The 14,537-nt window shown below is 31.9% G+C and overlaps 1 protein-coding gene across 1 annotated transcript in view; it reads right to left on the bottom strand.

Moving 5' to 3' along the window:
• Positions 1–2,288: 2,288 nt before the first annotated feature.
• LRRIQ1 (leucine rich repeats and IQ motif containing 1) overlaps positions 2,289–14,537 on the bottom strand; it is a gene marked incomplete at both ends in the record, with an annotated part of 112,145 nt that continues 99,896 nt past the window's right edge. Inside the window, one exon of the mRNA XM_082784576.1 lies at positions 2,289–2,428. Within this exon, the coding sequence (XP_082640702.1) occupies positions 2,289–2,428 (140 nt within the window). The remainder of the gene's footprint in view (positions 2,429–14,537) is intronic.

Here is a 14,537-nt window from a genome sequence, read left to right as displayed (position 1 = left end):
TCTTTGGGGGTGATTTTTAAAAGGTATTATACAATATATTTAGAAATTTAGAATACTGAAAGTATGCAGTAGACTTGCTACATACATTGGGAAACTAACTAGACTGTAGAACCATCTAATGACATTTTATACTCTGCTGAAGACAACAGCATTTCCACAGTCAGGACAAGGAACTGTGCTGATCATCATTCCTCTAAAAGTGAATGAAATCTTCTCTGAAATAGGCTGCACTGGCTTTTCAAAATAAAGTGATAACAAAAAAAAAAAAAAAAAGTACCTTAATAGGATATAAGAAGGATGTGTCCAAAGAATGGCAACAAAAGAACCAGGGGGTATGACTTATGAGGAGTCAGTAAGAATACTTAGTTTATCCAGCTTAGAGGAGACTGAGGGGTGACCTCATTATAGTCTACAACCTCCTCATGAAGGGAAGTGGGGAAGGAGGTGCTCATGTCTTTTCTTTGCTCACCAGTGACAAGGATCAAAGGGAATGGTTTAAAGATGCAGATGTTCACATTGGGTATCAGGAAAAAATTCTTTACCAAGAGGATGGTCAGGTACTGGAACAGGCTCCCCAGGGAAGTGGTCATGGCACTGGGCCTGACAGAGTTCAAGTATGGATAACACTCTCAGAAATATGTTTCAATTCTTAGGTTGTCCTGTGTGGAGTCATGATGAGTTGGATTCAGTGATCCTTGTGGGTCTCTTTCAACTCAATATATTCAATGAGACTGTGATAGGAATGAGCAAAGTTATTGAACAGGTATCGACAGCAATGCTGCAATGTTTTGCATGGTATCAGCTGTCCTTGAATGTGAAAATGGATGTGAATATTCACAAAAATTGAGATAATTTCTTTGAAACATCAGTCACATGTATGTGTTAGCATATAAAAGCAACTCACAAAATAATATAATGAAATTTAAGTACATTTTGAAGACATAACATAAGAACTTATCTTCTGTAATGACTGAATTTTCAAGCCACATTATCCTTCCCAACTCTCTCTCAGTCTGTAAAGAATTGAGGATTCAGAATATTGGACAAAAACAGATGAGGAAATCCAAAGACAGACTTCTCAAGATCCGGTTAGCAACTTCAATACTCAAAGTGGAAAACATTAAAATGTTAGGCTTTGAAATAAATAAAATAAATAAAATAAAACTAAATTAAAACAAACAAACAAACAAAAAAAAAACCAACACAACAAACCTTTTCTGTTGTGTATACCAATGAGCAAAGAATTCACTAGAAGTAATGAGTTAGATATCCATCTCAAGTTTTCTACCTCAAAGTAGTATTAATAGTTTATTATATAAACTAAATAATTTATTTTGTTTCTTTCTCTAGATCTCTTTGTGCCACAGAACTTCTAAACATGGGTCTGAAGGACTACATGAACAAATAGAGTTGAGTTAACAGTGTCTTGTAGACGTAGGGTTATACTACCCCAGCACAAATAAGATCGTAGTAAATTTATTTTTCTTTAACCATCTAGGAAAAGGTTAGAAATATTTGAAAGTATAAAAGAGTTTAGGAGGTGACTTTATCATATTATTACAAAAATTTAGGGTGAAAGTTCAAGAGGATTTCTCACATTGTTAAAAAAAATGCATCCCCACTATTTGTATGTTTCCAGCCTGCCATGAATTTTAGCTGCTTCAGTAAAATATTCTAAACTGACTTTAAGAATGACATTATTGGATGTCGTAGTCCATAACACAGTTTATAAGCATGTATTTTATTTGTGAAAAATGAGTATTTAGAGATTTGATATACAGCATACATCATGAACTATTACTAACTACATTTGCACATCTCAACCACTTCTTATAAACAAGCCTAAACTTGCTCACTGTACAACAATTCATTCTTGTAGAGTTGATTGATTCTGTGTTCTAAACCACAGAAACATATAAGCAATCGAAAACACTAAGTATGACAATGTACTGACAGGTATAAAGTAATTTGACCAAAAACAAAACAAAACTAACAACCAAAAAACACTATAACTATGTATAATAAAATGTCGCATTTAGTTAACTGAAACTTATTATGCTGATAATAAACCTACATATATATATTCACATATATATGTGTGAATATATATATATATGTTTATATATGTTTATATATATATATGTATATATATGTGTGAATAATATACATATATATACGTATATATGTGTGTGAATATATATATTCATAGGCTTAAAAGGAAACAGTTCTCCACATGCTTTGGAAACCAAAAATTTGATTAAATCAACTAGTCAAACAATCTCCAATATTCAACTAACATTTTTAACCTTTTGCCTCTTTTTTCCTGTTCCCCATCCTCCGCTGAGCTGCACTGGATGGTCTCGAAATGATATCCGTTCTCTACAAGATGGACCCAGATGTGATTTATCTGGTGTAGATACATTCTTTTCTAAGCAACAAACAAATATATGAAATTAAACAACAGCAAACACTAAATTTAACTGCTTCATGTTTCTTTTAATATCACAAAATATATTGCTATGTCAAAAATTGATAGCAATCATGTTTTCTAACTCTGTATTCCTCTCTGTTTTTTAACTTTTAAGTTAAAGTATTTTCGTAAAGCAGTAATTTATGAAAAAAAAAGCCTTTATGAAAATAAACAGTAAAATTACTAAACAAAATTACCCTATCTTTAATAGAGCCATTATGTGTCCGTTTTGAGTATATTTTACACAGATAAATTAGCATTTTCCAAATTGAAGTAGGTCCAGTTCAGAAGACATATCAATTTATCAAGTTCTTGTTTTAATATCTTAGCAAATGAAAGCATTTCTTCTTTCAAAGCCCAGGAATACTTGGACTCTGAGAAAGTTGAATGATGCCAAAGCAAGTTTAAGCACACACATAAATGTATTAAATAAAAATAATTGTCATATATATAGATGACTGAATAATTTAGCTATATATTATATACTATTATATAATATTACATATATATTATAAAATATACTGGTTATATACTGGCTATATACTAATTTAATAAACTAAACAACTATTGATTCAAATTATTATATTTATACAAAACAACATTTAACAGATGGAAATGTCTTTCTTAGACACCTATTAGCATGCTAAGTGTCTGAAAACAAATTAAACTTGCCAAGAGGATGATAAGATGTTCACAGTATAGCAGTTATATCTATCTATCTATCTATATATAATTAGTGTGATGGATTATCAAATACAAAATTTACAAACATTTTTTTTTTGCCACCTATCAAAGGAAAAGATTACCAATTACATATCTTTAGTAAACATTTTTGATATGTCAACCTCTTGGTGCTTTGAAACAACAAAACTAAATTTCTCATAATAGCCACCCCAAAATAATAATAATAAAATGCTTAAATTATATGATTGAACATGCTATTTAGAAATATAGGTAACAATAGTGATACATTTTCAAACAGAACTTTTCTGTTTTCTTGTGGATACCTTTCTGTAGTCAGCTAGATCTAAATGTCAGGAGCTTTTACCAGCTTTGTGTTCCCTTTTATGAAATTTTTAATTATTGCAAATGCATCTTATAAATAGTTCTCTCTTTTTCTTTTCTAGTAGCTTTAATGCTTTAATAAGTAAACCTGTCTGTTTACTTATGGCTCTATGGCTATAGTCAATTGATTTTCTTTTTTTTTTTTTTCTATTTTTCTTTCTTTTTTTCTTGAGATATATAATTTACTCCAGGTCTACTTGACAGAGGTCTAAAATGCTACTGTCTTGCCTTTACAGGACCGCAGTTTTCTTGTCTTTGGATCCTTTTATTTGACACCTCAAATGGTAGAAGATATCTAGTACAGATAGGCTTTTGTTAAAGAGCAAAGAATAAAGTTATTTAACTAAGCAGTAAACATTCTATTCATTCTTTTGACTGGGAACTGTAAGACATTCATTGAAAGCTAAGACCTTCAAATTTGTTAATTGATTAAGGAAACAAAAATACATCTAATATGGTGATAATATAAAAAAAAAATGTGTCCCTCCATGAAAGATTTTAATTTTTTTTTTCTGAATTTGGAAATGTTGTTAAACCATAAAAAGATTTAATACTGTGGAATATGACATCTGAAGAAAAAGAAAGAATGAAAGAATGAAAGAAAAAGAAGGAAGGAAGGAAGGAAGGAAGGAAGGAAGGAAGGAAGGAAGGAAGGAAGGAAGGAAGGAAGGAAGGAAGGAAGGAAGGAAGGAAGGAAGGAAGGAAGGAAGGAAGGGAGGAAGGGAGGAAGGGAGGAAGGGAGGAAGGGAGGAAGGGAGGAAGGGAGGAAGGGAGGAAGGGAGGAAGGGAGGGAGGGAGGGAGGGAGGGAGGGAGGGAGGGAGGAAGGGAGGAAGGGAGGGAGGAAGGGAGGGAGGAAGGGAGGGAGGAAGGGAGGAAGGGAGGAAGGGAGGAAGGAAGGAAGGAAGGAAGGAAGGAAGGAAGGAAGGAAGGAAGGAAGGAAGGAAGGAAGGAAGGAAGGAAGGAAGGAAGGAAGGGAGGGAGGGAGGGAGGGAGGGAGGAAGGGAGGAAGGGAGGAAGGAAGGAAGGAAGGAAGGAAGGAAGGAAGGAAGGAAGGAAGGAAGGAAGGAAGGAAGGAAGGAAGGAAGGAAGGAAGGAAGGAAGGAAGGAAGGAAGGAAGGATCTATTACATGTTTAAACTGGAAAAATATTTTGGGCTAGTGTATGCTTGAGACTGACTCTTTAATACATTCATCTTCAAGATTATATTAATGATAAAGGTATATTAAAGATAGCAGTTATTTCTATATTTTGATGAAAGAAATATTTGAATTACCTTTTGAATTAATATTGAATTATTTTGAATTATTTTGAAAAAAAGACAAATGTCAGAACAAAACCAATAATAATAAATTTGAAAATTAGTTTAAAAGTGACAGAGCCCAATGAATACAGAAAAAAAGAAAGTCAAACATATCCTAATTGCCTAGCCTGGATTATTCCTAGACTAACAACCACACTTGATTATGAACTTATCTGTACTGATAAATATTATTTTCATGATGGATTTCAGAAATCTATAAATATAGTTTTCTGGCTTTCCACTTAAAACTATACACAATTCATTGCAAGGGATATATTGTCTCAACATTGCTGTGAAAGGTATATTATTCCATAAAACAATCCCTACAGACTTGCTGTAATTCGCTATAAGATACTTGTGAGAAGTCTTTACAAATTAGTAATATACCCTTTTATTTTGGCAGAATGATGGCAGTATCTGTCATAGCATGAATTGTACTTGTCTAAACTTCATGGTCAATAGTTCACATATTTATTTTTTATTTTTAATTGTAATTGATTTGTACATTGCTTAGAGGGTAGCATAGTCAAATATTTTGTAAGTAAAATGTAATAATTTATTAGTTTTGAGTGTATATAATCTGTCTGACAAAACAACCTTCTATGTGAGAATCATAGCTCAGAATTTCTAGACCCTGTGGTCTCAGTAGCAGGGCAGGACAATTTCCTCAGCCTGAAGGTATTTTTGTAAAATTCCAGATACTCACTGCTCCCTTGAATCTGGGTTTAACAAATCAGAGGATATCCCAAACTCTGGTGGTCACGACGCTCTTTTTCTCTATGCAGTCTGTAGTGTTGGTTAGACTTTCTACTGTCTGCTTTAAGCTTTACCTACAGTATTGATCTAGAGAAAGTTAATCAAAGCATAGGCTACTCTATATCCTTCCTTCCCATCATTCATAGGATTCTTAGCATTTTCAGACAAATAAAATGAAATCATTGCAGGGAATGAACAACAAATTTAGAATGAAAATATCACCATGTTAGGCCTGTAAAGTGCAAAGCATAGAATCATTTTGGTTGGAAAAGACTGTCAGGTCCAACCATTCATCTAACACTACAAGTCCACTGCTAACCCATGTCCTTAAGTGACACATCCACATCTCTTAAATACCTCCAGGGATGGTAACTCCCTGGGCTGCCTGTCTAATCACCCTTCCCATGAAGAAATGCTTCCTGATATCAAGTCTAAACATCCCCTGGCACAACCTGAAGCCATTGCCTTGAGTCTGAGAAGAGAGATTGACACCTTCCTCATTACAAGCTTCTTTCAGGTACTTAAAGAGAACAGTGCTTTGTCACCTCCTCAGCCTCCTTTGCTCCAGATTAAACAAGTCCAGTTCCTTCAGCTGCTCACTCCCTTTGTATGTCCCACCTTAATGTCTTTGAAGTGGATATAAACATGCTTGCTCTTTTGAGAATGTACTTCTGATATCAACTCAATTGAACTGAGAGATGGGTATTATTTTCAGCGTTGCTGTTCTAGTTAGTGGTCTAATTGGAGTGATGAAAAACTTCCATTGAGACAAAACAACATATTCCCTACAGAAGAATTCTCGAATAGTTACGTGCCAGACTGGTATAGAAGCATAATGAGGTTTGCTTACTCCTATTTATGTTATACCTAATATTCAGACTTTGTAATTACAGAACTACTGGTTGCTTAAATGTTAATTATGATTGAGTGTTGTAAAGCAAAGAAACAGCTCATTTATGATGAAGGCGTAAGTCAAATATAAGACATCTTTTTATTGCATCTTCCTCCTAGAGCTTAATGGAATAACCAGAAAGGAAAATCAAAATATACAAATGGAATGCATTGCAAATATAGGACTTAACTGATTTATCATACATGTGCCATTAAATTTCTGTGCTTATTTTTAAGTCATATCTTCTTCTGTTCCACTGAGAATCCAGGCAAGAATCCACTCTTGAGGGAAACTAAGAGAAGCATTTCTAATAAGTATAAAGCAAGCGTCTAGGTTGAGTGTTGCAAGAAATAAAAATATCACATGTAAATTAAAACTAACTCTGCTATATTTTTGTGCCTGTGTTACAACAGGTCTTCTAATTATACATTATTAAAACAGTCATTTTTTTTTCCCTTCAGAAATATTCAATAAAGACAGGTCCATATCAAATGGTTAAAATTTTGTCTAAATAAAGGGGATGACGGAAGACAAGAATTTGGGGATGATGATGCCATTTTGAACTGAACCTCCAAATGTTCCTTACAAATACAGCCTTGTTTTATTGTTTTATTTTTTAAAATCATTAAAGTGAACAGTTAACTGAAACCTTATTTGTTCCATTTATTTATGTTTATGCTTGTTATACTTCTCCTTGGAGATTATACTTGCTCAGGAGAAGTTTTACAAATTTACTGCTTTGTGAGATTCTTTAAGAACAGGTGAGAAAATAACAAAAAGTTGGGAAGATACTTGGTTCAATGAACAGAAGAATAAAACAAGAGTTCACTAAACAACAATGATGGCTTGCAAATGCAAACATTTTGCATGTTCTACCCAAAGTATCTAAAATGCTGCAAGGCCAGATATTCATGAATTATTAAAATATTTTAAAACTGTGAGATACTGTACATGTTCTTCAGAGCATAGTTTATTTGGAAGTCTTACTTTACAATCCAATACTTTTTTTTTTTTTTTTTCAGATCTTTATAGTTCTCTTTTACAGCATTAGTAATAGATAAATGGCTTTCACAGGAAGCTTAGATTTGAAATACCTTATTTCTTCCCTAAATTACAATATGTGTCTTGCAAATGAATGTTTTGGGTATAAGTATATATTAACAAATAAAATTAATATTATCAGAACTTGATTGGAAAAATAAAAGGTGAAATTTAGAGTCTTAGTTTGTTATAAACAAATCTATAAGGCATATCTTTCATTTAGTAAGTGTACATACATACACAGGTATGCACACGTATATTTGTGATTTATGAAGAGTTGTAAACATGCATATAATACATTTTTTTAATGTTATATTCCATAAATGTAATGTGACTAAGCAAAAGGCAATAACAAAAAGATTCATATTCTTTCAAGCCCATATGTACGTATCTTTACTAAACAGAAATTAGAAGAAATACATTGTTTTTATTCTATAATGCAATGATAATTTTGCAACTATAACAATAAATAACAACAGCAACAATGACAACGTTTTTACCATTTATGGGTACTAGAATGAAATAGAACCTGGTATTAAGTATAATTTAACATGATATATAGTTATTCTAACACCCCCTCATATGGGAACAAATTGGTAGCCAAGAAAAACAATTTAATTTCTCCTATCTTGCAAGGGTTTGGAAGATTCAGGTTGTAAAAGTAATTTACTGTACTTTCATTTAATTGTAACTTTCAACTATATGAAGCTCGAGTATATTCTGAAATATATTCAGGTGCCTGTATATATCAAATAACTATTTCCTTTGACTACGTGCTGAAAGCTTGTCTTGGGTTTGGTTAACAAGCTTCTATTTCTAAGCAGTTACTTTTCTGTTGTTTAATCTGTTTTCTGCTATTGATTTGTTCTGGTCTTTTTTGGTTAAAACCTGGGTCTTTTAACAAATGTCAAGGTTTACATATCCTCTGTTTTGATAAGTAATGCAATATGTAAAATGCTTTGAATAAAATTCTTGGTGTCCTAAAAGAAAAGCTTAGTTAAACAGGTTATGGTAAAAATTTTATGATGCATAGTAGACATCATAGGGCATTTATCGATCCACCTAACATTGTGTGTCTGGAGAGAAAATTTATTTCAAAGTCTTTACCATATTGTATTACTTAAGAGCAAATACAGCATAAGAAGGCATGGAAAAAAAAAAATCAACATTTTAATGAAAGTGACCAGAACGAATCCTTAGCAGCAAAGCGTTTACATCAATTTAAGCTCTAGAAAGAAGCTAGTTCAGCAGGTCTATGAAAAGGTGAATGCAACAATCTCAGAAGAGTTACTTTTTAATATTGTTATTTATGGTATTTATGGCTATACTGAAGTCAAATCACAAATGTTCTCTTTTTCTTTTTTCTTTTTTTAAGTTGCATTGTTTACATTAAAACAAACAAAATATTGTATTATAAATTTTCATTATGTTTTTATATTTCACACGTATATTTGAATAGTATTGAGAAGCCACAGGAGCATCTTATATGTAAAGATATATTTCCTTTCCCTATAGAGATCTGAAACTAAAACATTTTTTGGGGGGGGGGGGGGGGGGGGAGGGGGAGGGGGTAATTAATTTAATGAATTTAATTTGTTTATCAAACATTGATGCTATTCTAACCAGATCATACCAGCAATTACATATTTGATTAATCTCAGCTCTTCAACTCTTAACATGAAACTCAGACACATAAAGGAATTCATACAGATTTACAAGAATAATGATGTGTTATAAAAAGTTATTAATCACCTTTCTACACATAGAGATGAAAAAACATAAAAAACATAATGCTCCAAAGATGTTCCTTTAAAATACAACGTTTTCCTAACCATAAACAGGACTTTAGCAAATCTATTAAAGACCAATATTTCCTTTGTATTCCAGCTTCTTATCTATTTCCCAAATTTTGTCCATTTAAGACGAAATTTTACAGGCTGACTTATTGGTTTTGCCTGAAGTTTTCAGAAGTCAGTCTCTTCTAAGAAAAAAATACATGAGATATTTATGTTGCCCATTGCAGAAATGACTTGAAATTTGCCAAGCAACACAGCTTTGTTTTTTGAATCTGTCCAAATTTGATGAAGTATATAAAAATTGTTCCTACATGGTTGGAAGTGATTTTGGTTATGTTCCTTAAAACATCAGGCAACATTGAAACATGCTTTATCATGATGTTACAGGGAGCTAAGCATATCTGTTCCTAAAAACAATGTTGAAAGTCATGCTAGGTCAGGGAACTTAAGAGCCTGCTTGCTCTCTGTGACAGAGTCTAGCTACAGGAGCAATAGAGGAGAAGCAGGAAGGAAAGTGAGAGAAAGGCAGAGGGTTATTTAGTTATGAAGACCTAGCTAGATATACACTGTCACTAATTAATTTATTTTGTGAATTAATCAATTCCTCATTTGACACAGCCCTTGATTTTATCAGTCTATTTTAACTAATCTGTGGTTTGCATGGTTGTACCTGTGTATATCCATCTGTAACATTACTCCTTTGTTGACATGACAGCTTCCTAATAGTCTACACAGTTCACAAATGAGGAGGAGGCCCTTTGCCTTTCCTAACAGTTAAATATATAATGATCCTTTCAACAGTGGGTATATAAACTTTACATAAGTATAGAAGTATAGTACATATCTCAATTGTCATTTCAGCAGTTAGAGGAACTGGAAAGTCAAAATGACATACTTAATATCAACTAACAGGCTACTTACAGAACCAGGAAAAAAAAAAAAAAAAAAAGAAAAAAAAGCCAAAATTCTTGAATCTGCTGTTAAATATTTACTCTCATGTGGATAAATGTATACTATCAGAACCATTCATTTACCATACCCACAAAAAAGTACTTTTTAAAATATCTGTCTATGCATGAACAAGTTCCCTCGTGCTGTGTATTTTTGCATATAGGACATCAAGTAAAGTTCAGTATACTGAAGGATTCTTAAAATATAATGAAGAATATTGTATAGATTTACAATATTGGATTATAAATCCATTATAATTGGATATTTATTGGATTTATAAATCCAATATATAATATATAATATTGGATTTATTCACTTTTTTTTTTTTTTTTTTTTTAATTCACTTCCTTTTCACAGCTTCTTGCCTAAGCACCACCCTAATGTGGCTAAGAGTTTCCAGACTCAGGTTATTTTGTATTTTTTTTCAGCATACAACATAGGCTTAATCCATTTCTAACTGTTTTCCTCTGACAAAATATATATATGTTATGCAAAAAAGTGGTGGAATATCATCTCTTTTCATATTTTGTATTCTGGTAAGATGTACAGAGGAAACTCTGTGGAAAAAATATATTGAAATGATGTTCACAGCAATAATCATAATTCTCTAGTACGTTTCAAAACCTGGTAAATTTTAACTACTTCAGAACTGTGGAACCCTTTTTCATCCATTCTATACATTCATTTCCTGAGAACAAAAATATTCATAGTATGGAATTATCCCATAATCTTTTACTGGACAAAATGCATATCTTAACATTCATGTGGTCATACTACCAGATGTGGCTTACAGAAGAGATAGCTTTATTCCTAATATAGTGATAGCAGTTGTGATTTTCTCAAGTAAATTGGGTTCATCATTTTTTAATTGGTACAAGTAATTAGTACTGTAAATATCCCTTATACACTTACAGCATTTCTACATGTTTCTAAGGAGAAAGCATAAATTTTATATATTTGCATAGTATAAATCTTCTAGAAATTCTACTAAGCAAGTAAATAGCAAGAAACTGAAAGGACTACTAAATAAGTACTTCCATATTTGATCATATGTTTCTAAAATGTTCCTTACTCAGTTTCTGTAACATGGCAAACTTCTAATGGAGACTGTATGAGAAAAAAGAAAGAGCGGAAGGAAGGAAGGAAAGAAGGAAGGAGGGAAGGAAGGAGGGAAAGAAGGAAGGAAGGAAGGAAGGAAGGAAGGAAGGAAGGAAGGAAGGAAGGAAGGAAGGAAGGAAAAATACCAGCTGAAGTTTCTCAGTAAAACATAAATGAGAGTAAAGGATGAAGAGGGATCTTAAAAATGAAATGTTTACTGCACACAAAGAGTTTACAATTCCTAAATGAAAGACAGCAGTTATGGAACTGGAATATATAGACAATTATAATGGTAAGGGGAAAGGAGCAGGAAAGCAGGCATTTTTTGAGAAGTAAAGATGTATCATGCTCCTTAAAACAAAGCTGAAAATTTTCTTAGGGATTCTGATTTATCAAGAGAAAGGGAAGCAATAAAAAAAATAAAAAAAAAAAAAAAGGAAAAAAAAACTGGGATTCTCTCAAGAAGAAGAATAAGAATTGAAAGGTGTAATAAGGAAAGTGAAAAAAATGAGCAAAGTTAAGGGAGGTTTTTATTTATTTATTTATTTATTTATTGGTTGGTTGGTTGATTTTTTTTTTTTTTCTCTACTGAGTTGGAAGTCTTTCCACTGTAAGAACAGCTTTATTAAACTTCATTAATTTAATTTCACAGAGTATGAGAATGGTAGAGTTGAAATTTATCTGAGAAATTAAACCAATACACGTCTGCAGTGGAGATAGCAATTAAAGGTCATGTTTAGAATTAGGGGTGATTAAGGAGTTACAAGGTTGAGCTCCAAGCATTTTTGTTTGTTTGTTTGTTTTGTGTGTTTTTTTTTTTTTTTAATTTTGTTTCACAAAAAATAATATTTTACGGAAATCAGAGACTCTCTGAAAGACTAAGGAAGAAAAGAATTGAGAATAACAGGTAGCATTTTAAGTAACAATGAGTGGCCCAGCTCCCATTACATTCTACTTTCAAATTCTAGTGCTTCTGGGAAGTCCAGTCAGATTGCAGGTCACAAAACAAGAAAGTAAAAGAGAATAAAATTTAAGATTTGTAGAGTACAGAAAAACACAAAATGCTGATGATAGGTAGACAATGTAGTTTTACATCTCATCTCAATGTACAACATTGATTGTATGTAACCAGTCTGGGATGACAGAATGGAGTTTATGATTGTCATAACCTACTCACAAACTCTGGATTAGCATAAAAAAAAAACAAACATCTAGCTTGTTATCAAAAAATAATTACTCAATTTCTAATTCTTGCAAAAAAAATTCATTGTCCACCTTGTACCTTAGTGTTAACTACACTATTATTGCTCTATTCACTAACAAATTTTCTAATTATTCACTAACAAATTTTATAACCAGTAATTCACACCAGTATTCACAGAGCTAATAAAGATTTTAATAAAACTCTGTAAGGCACTAACCACATCACAGACCATGGGTATGTGTTACAGAGAAGGTACACATCAGATAAAAATATCTTTCTCTTCTGCCATTTTTTTAAAGAAAGCAAGGTGAGTTAATGTAAAAAACTTAAAGGCAGAAAATACAGTCAGCAAAAGTCTTTTAAACTTGCTTCCTTTTGCAACTCATTGGCACAAATTTATCAGAAAGATCAAGACCTTAGCAGATTGACGAGAATGGACAAAAAATTAAAAAATAAAAATAAAAGCCCCAAAACATCAAGAAATAGAAAAGAAAAAATAACCAGAGAGCAGAAAGAAATAACTATGATTTTTGGAAGGAATACAAGGTGGTATGTTTGAGAACATAATGTACTGGCCGTCAATCCAGGCAAGGTTCCAAACTGGATAGATAACTAGTCTGACCGAGCACTTTTTATCCTTTCTTAATGTTATATCTTTTACTTACTTTTTTTTTTTTTGTTAATATAATTTAACCCATATCAGTCTTTTCCCTTTGAACATATAACAGAGAAGCACATTAAATATCCTAAGTGCTATACAGAAATGCTTTCCTTTGCCTAAGTTGTACTAGGTCCACAGCATTTCCTTTATTATTAAAATTATTTTTGTGTCAAAGAACAGAATTAAGTTAGTTTGGGATTAATTCATTCCATCCATTTTTTTTTTTTTTCAGAAACACCTAGTAATTTCTGGTGATAACAATCTTTAAAATCTTTAACCTTAACTTCAGAAATGCTAAGAACCTATCCTCAGCAAATAAGGCCTACAAAAAGTACATTGAAAATTGGCAGTTCCCCAAAATACTTCTGAAAATGTTGACTTAGCCTTTCTAAAAACACCTCTGAATTAAAGCAGTGAAGCAGTCTACATGTTTTGTCTTTACAAAAACATGATCTACAGTCATGACCCAGCAATATATGAAAGGCATTTTTTTCAGTATCACACAATTTTTTATTTATTTTTTTTCAGTAAATGTACCTAAAATAATTTATTCTGTATTTTTAGACCTGCTTTTTCAATCTGGAGGATCTCAATGATTTATTGATGCATTAACTGAATTACAAATTATATATAAGAAACATATATGATATCCATAACATCTCTTAAATTTAGTAACATCTCTCAGCTGTACAGCACAATTTGCCAAAGACTCCCTACCAATAATTAGAATGTAAAGTGGTAGTGTAGCTATGTTTTGTTGATTAAATCTTGTCAGATCATTGAGGTCAAATTCTCCTGAAAAGTGGTGTAAGGACTTGATTTAATAATTAGTTAAAATGGAAACATGTCCAAAGTCACAGTCCCTTTTCTAATCTCTTCAGTAATATCAATTCATTGTTAATTCAAAATGAATACACCTACTGAATCACTAAAACACTTTCCAGGCTTCCTCGTTAAATATTTCAGAATGCAAAACCAAGAGGGAATACAGCAGGAAATTATTATATAATTAATATAATTTTCATATAAAAAAGAGGCAAACATTTAATGATTAAAGAAAGATTATGATTTATGATTATGATTTAACGATTAAAGATTAAGGTCCCCATTGAGCTAATAATTTATTGTAAATTATTGAAGAGCAACAGTATTCAGCAAACTGAACTAATATAATAAACATGCTTATTTACTTGATATTAATTGTAGAAAGACAACAGTAATATCTGGTTTTATAAGTAATATGCATTTCAGTTTAATGTATCATCACTGTTTAGCCTTCTCATATCCACAATGAAAAAAATG

The sequence above is a fragment of the Aythya marila genome (assembly GCF_965140915.1).
Source record: "Aythya marila genome assembly, chromosome: 1".
Classification (NCBI taxonomy): domain Eukaryota; kingdom Metazoa; phylum Chordata; class Aves; order Anseriformes; family Anatidae; genus Aythya; species Aythya marila.
Note: the sequence above shows the minus strand (reverse complement) of the source record. Positions and strands in the feature narration are given on the sequence as shown.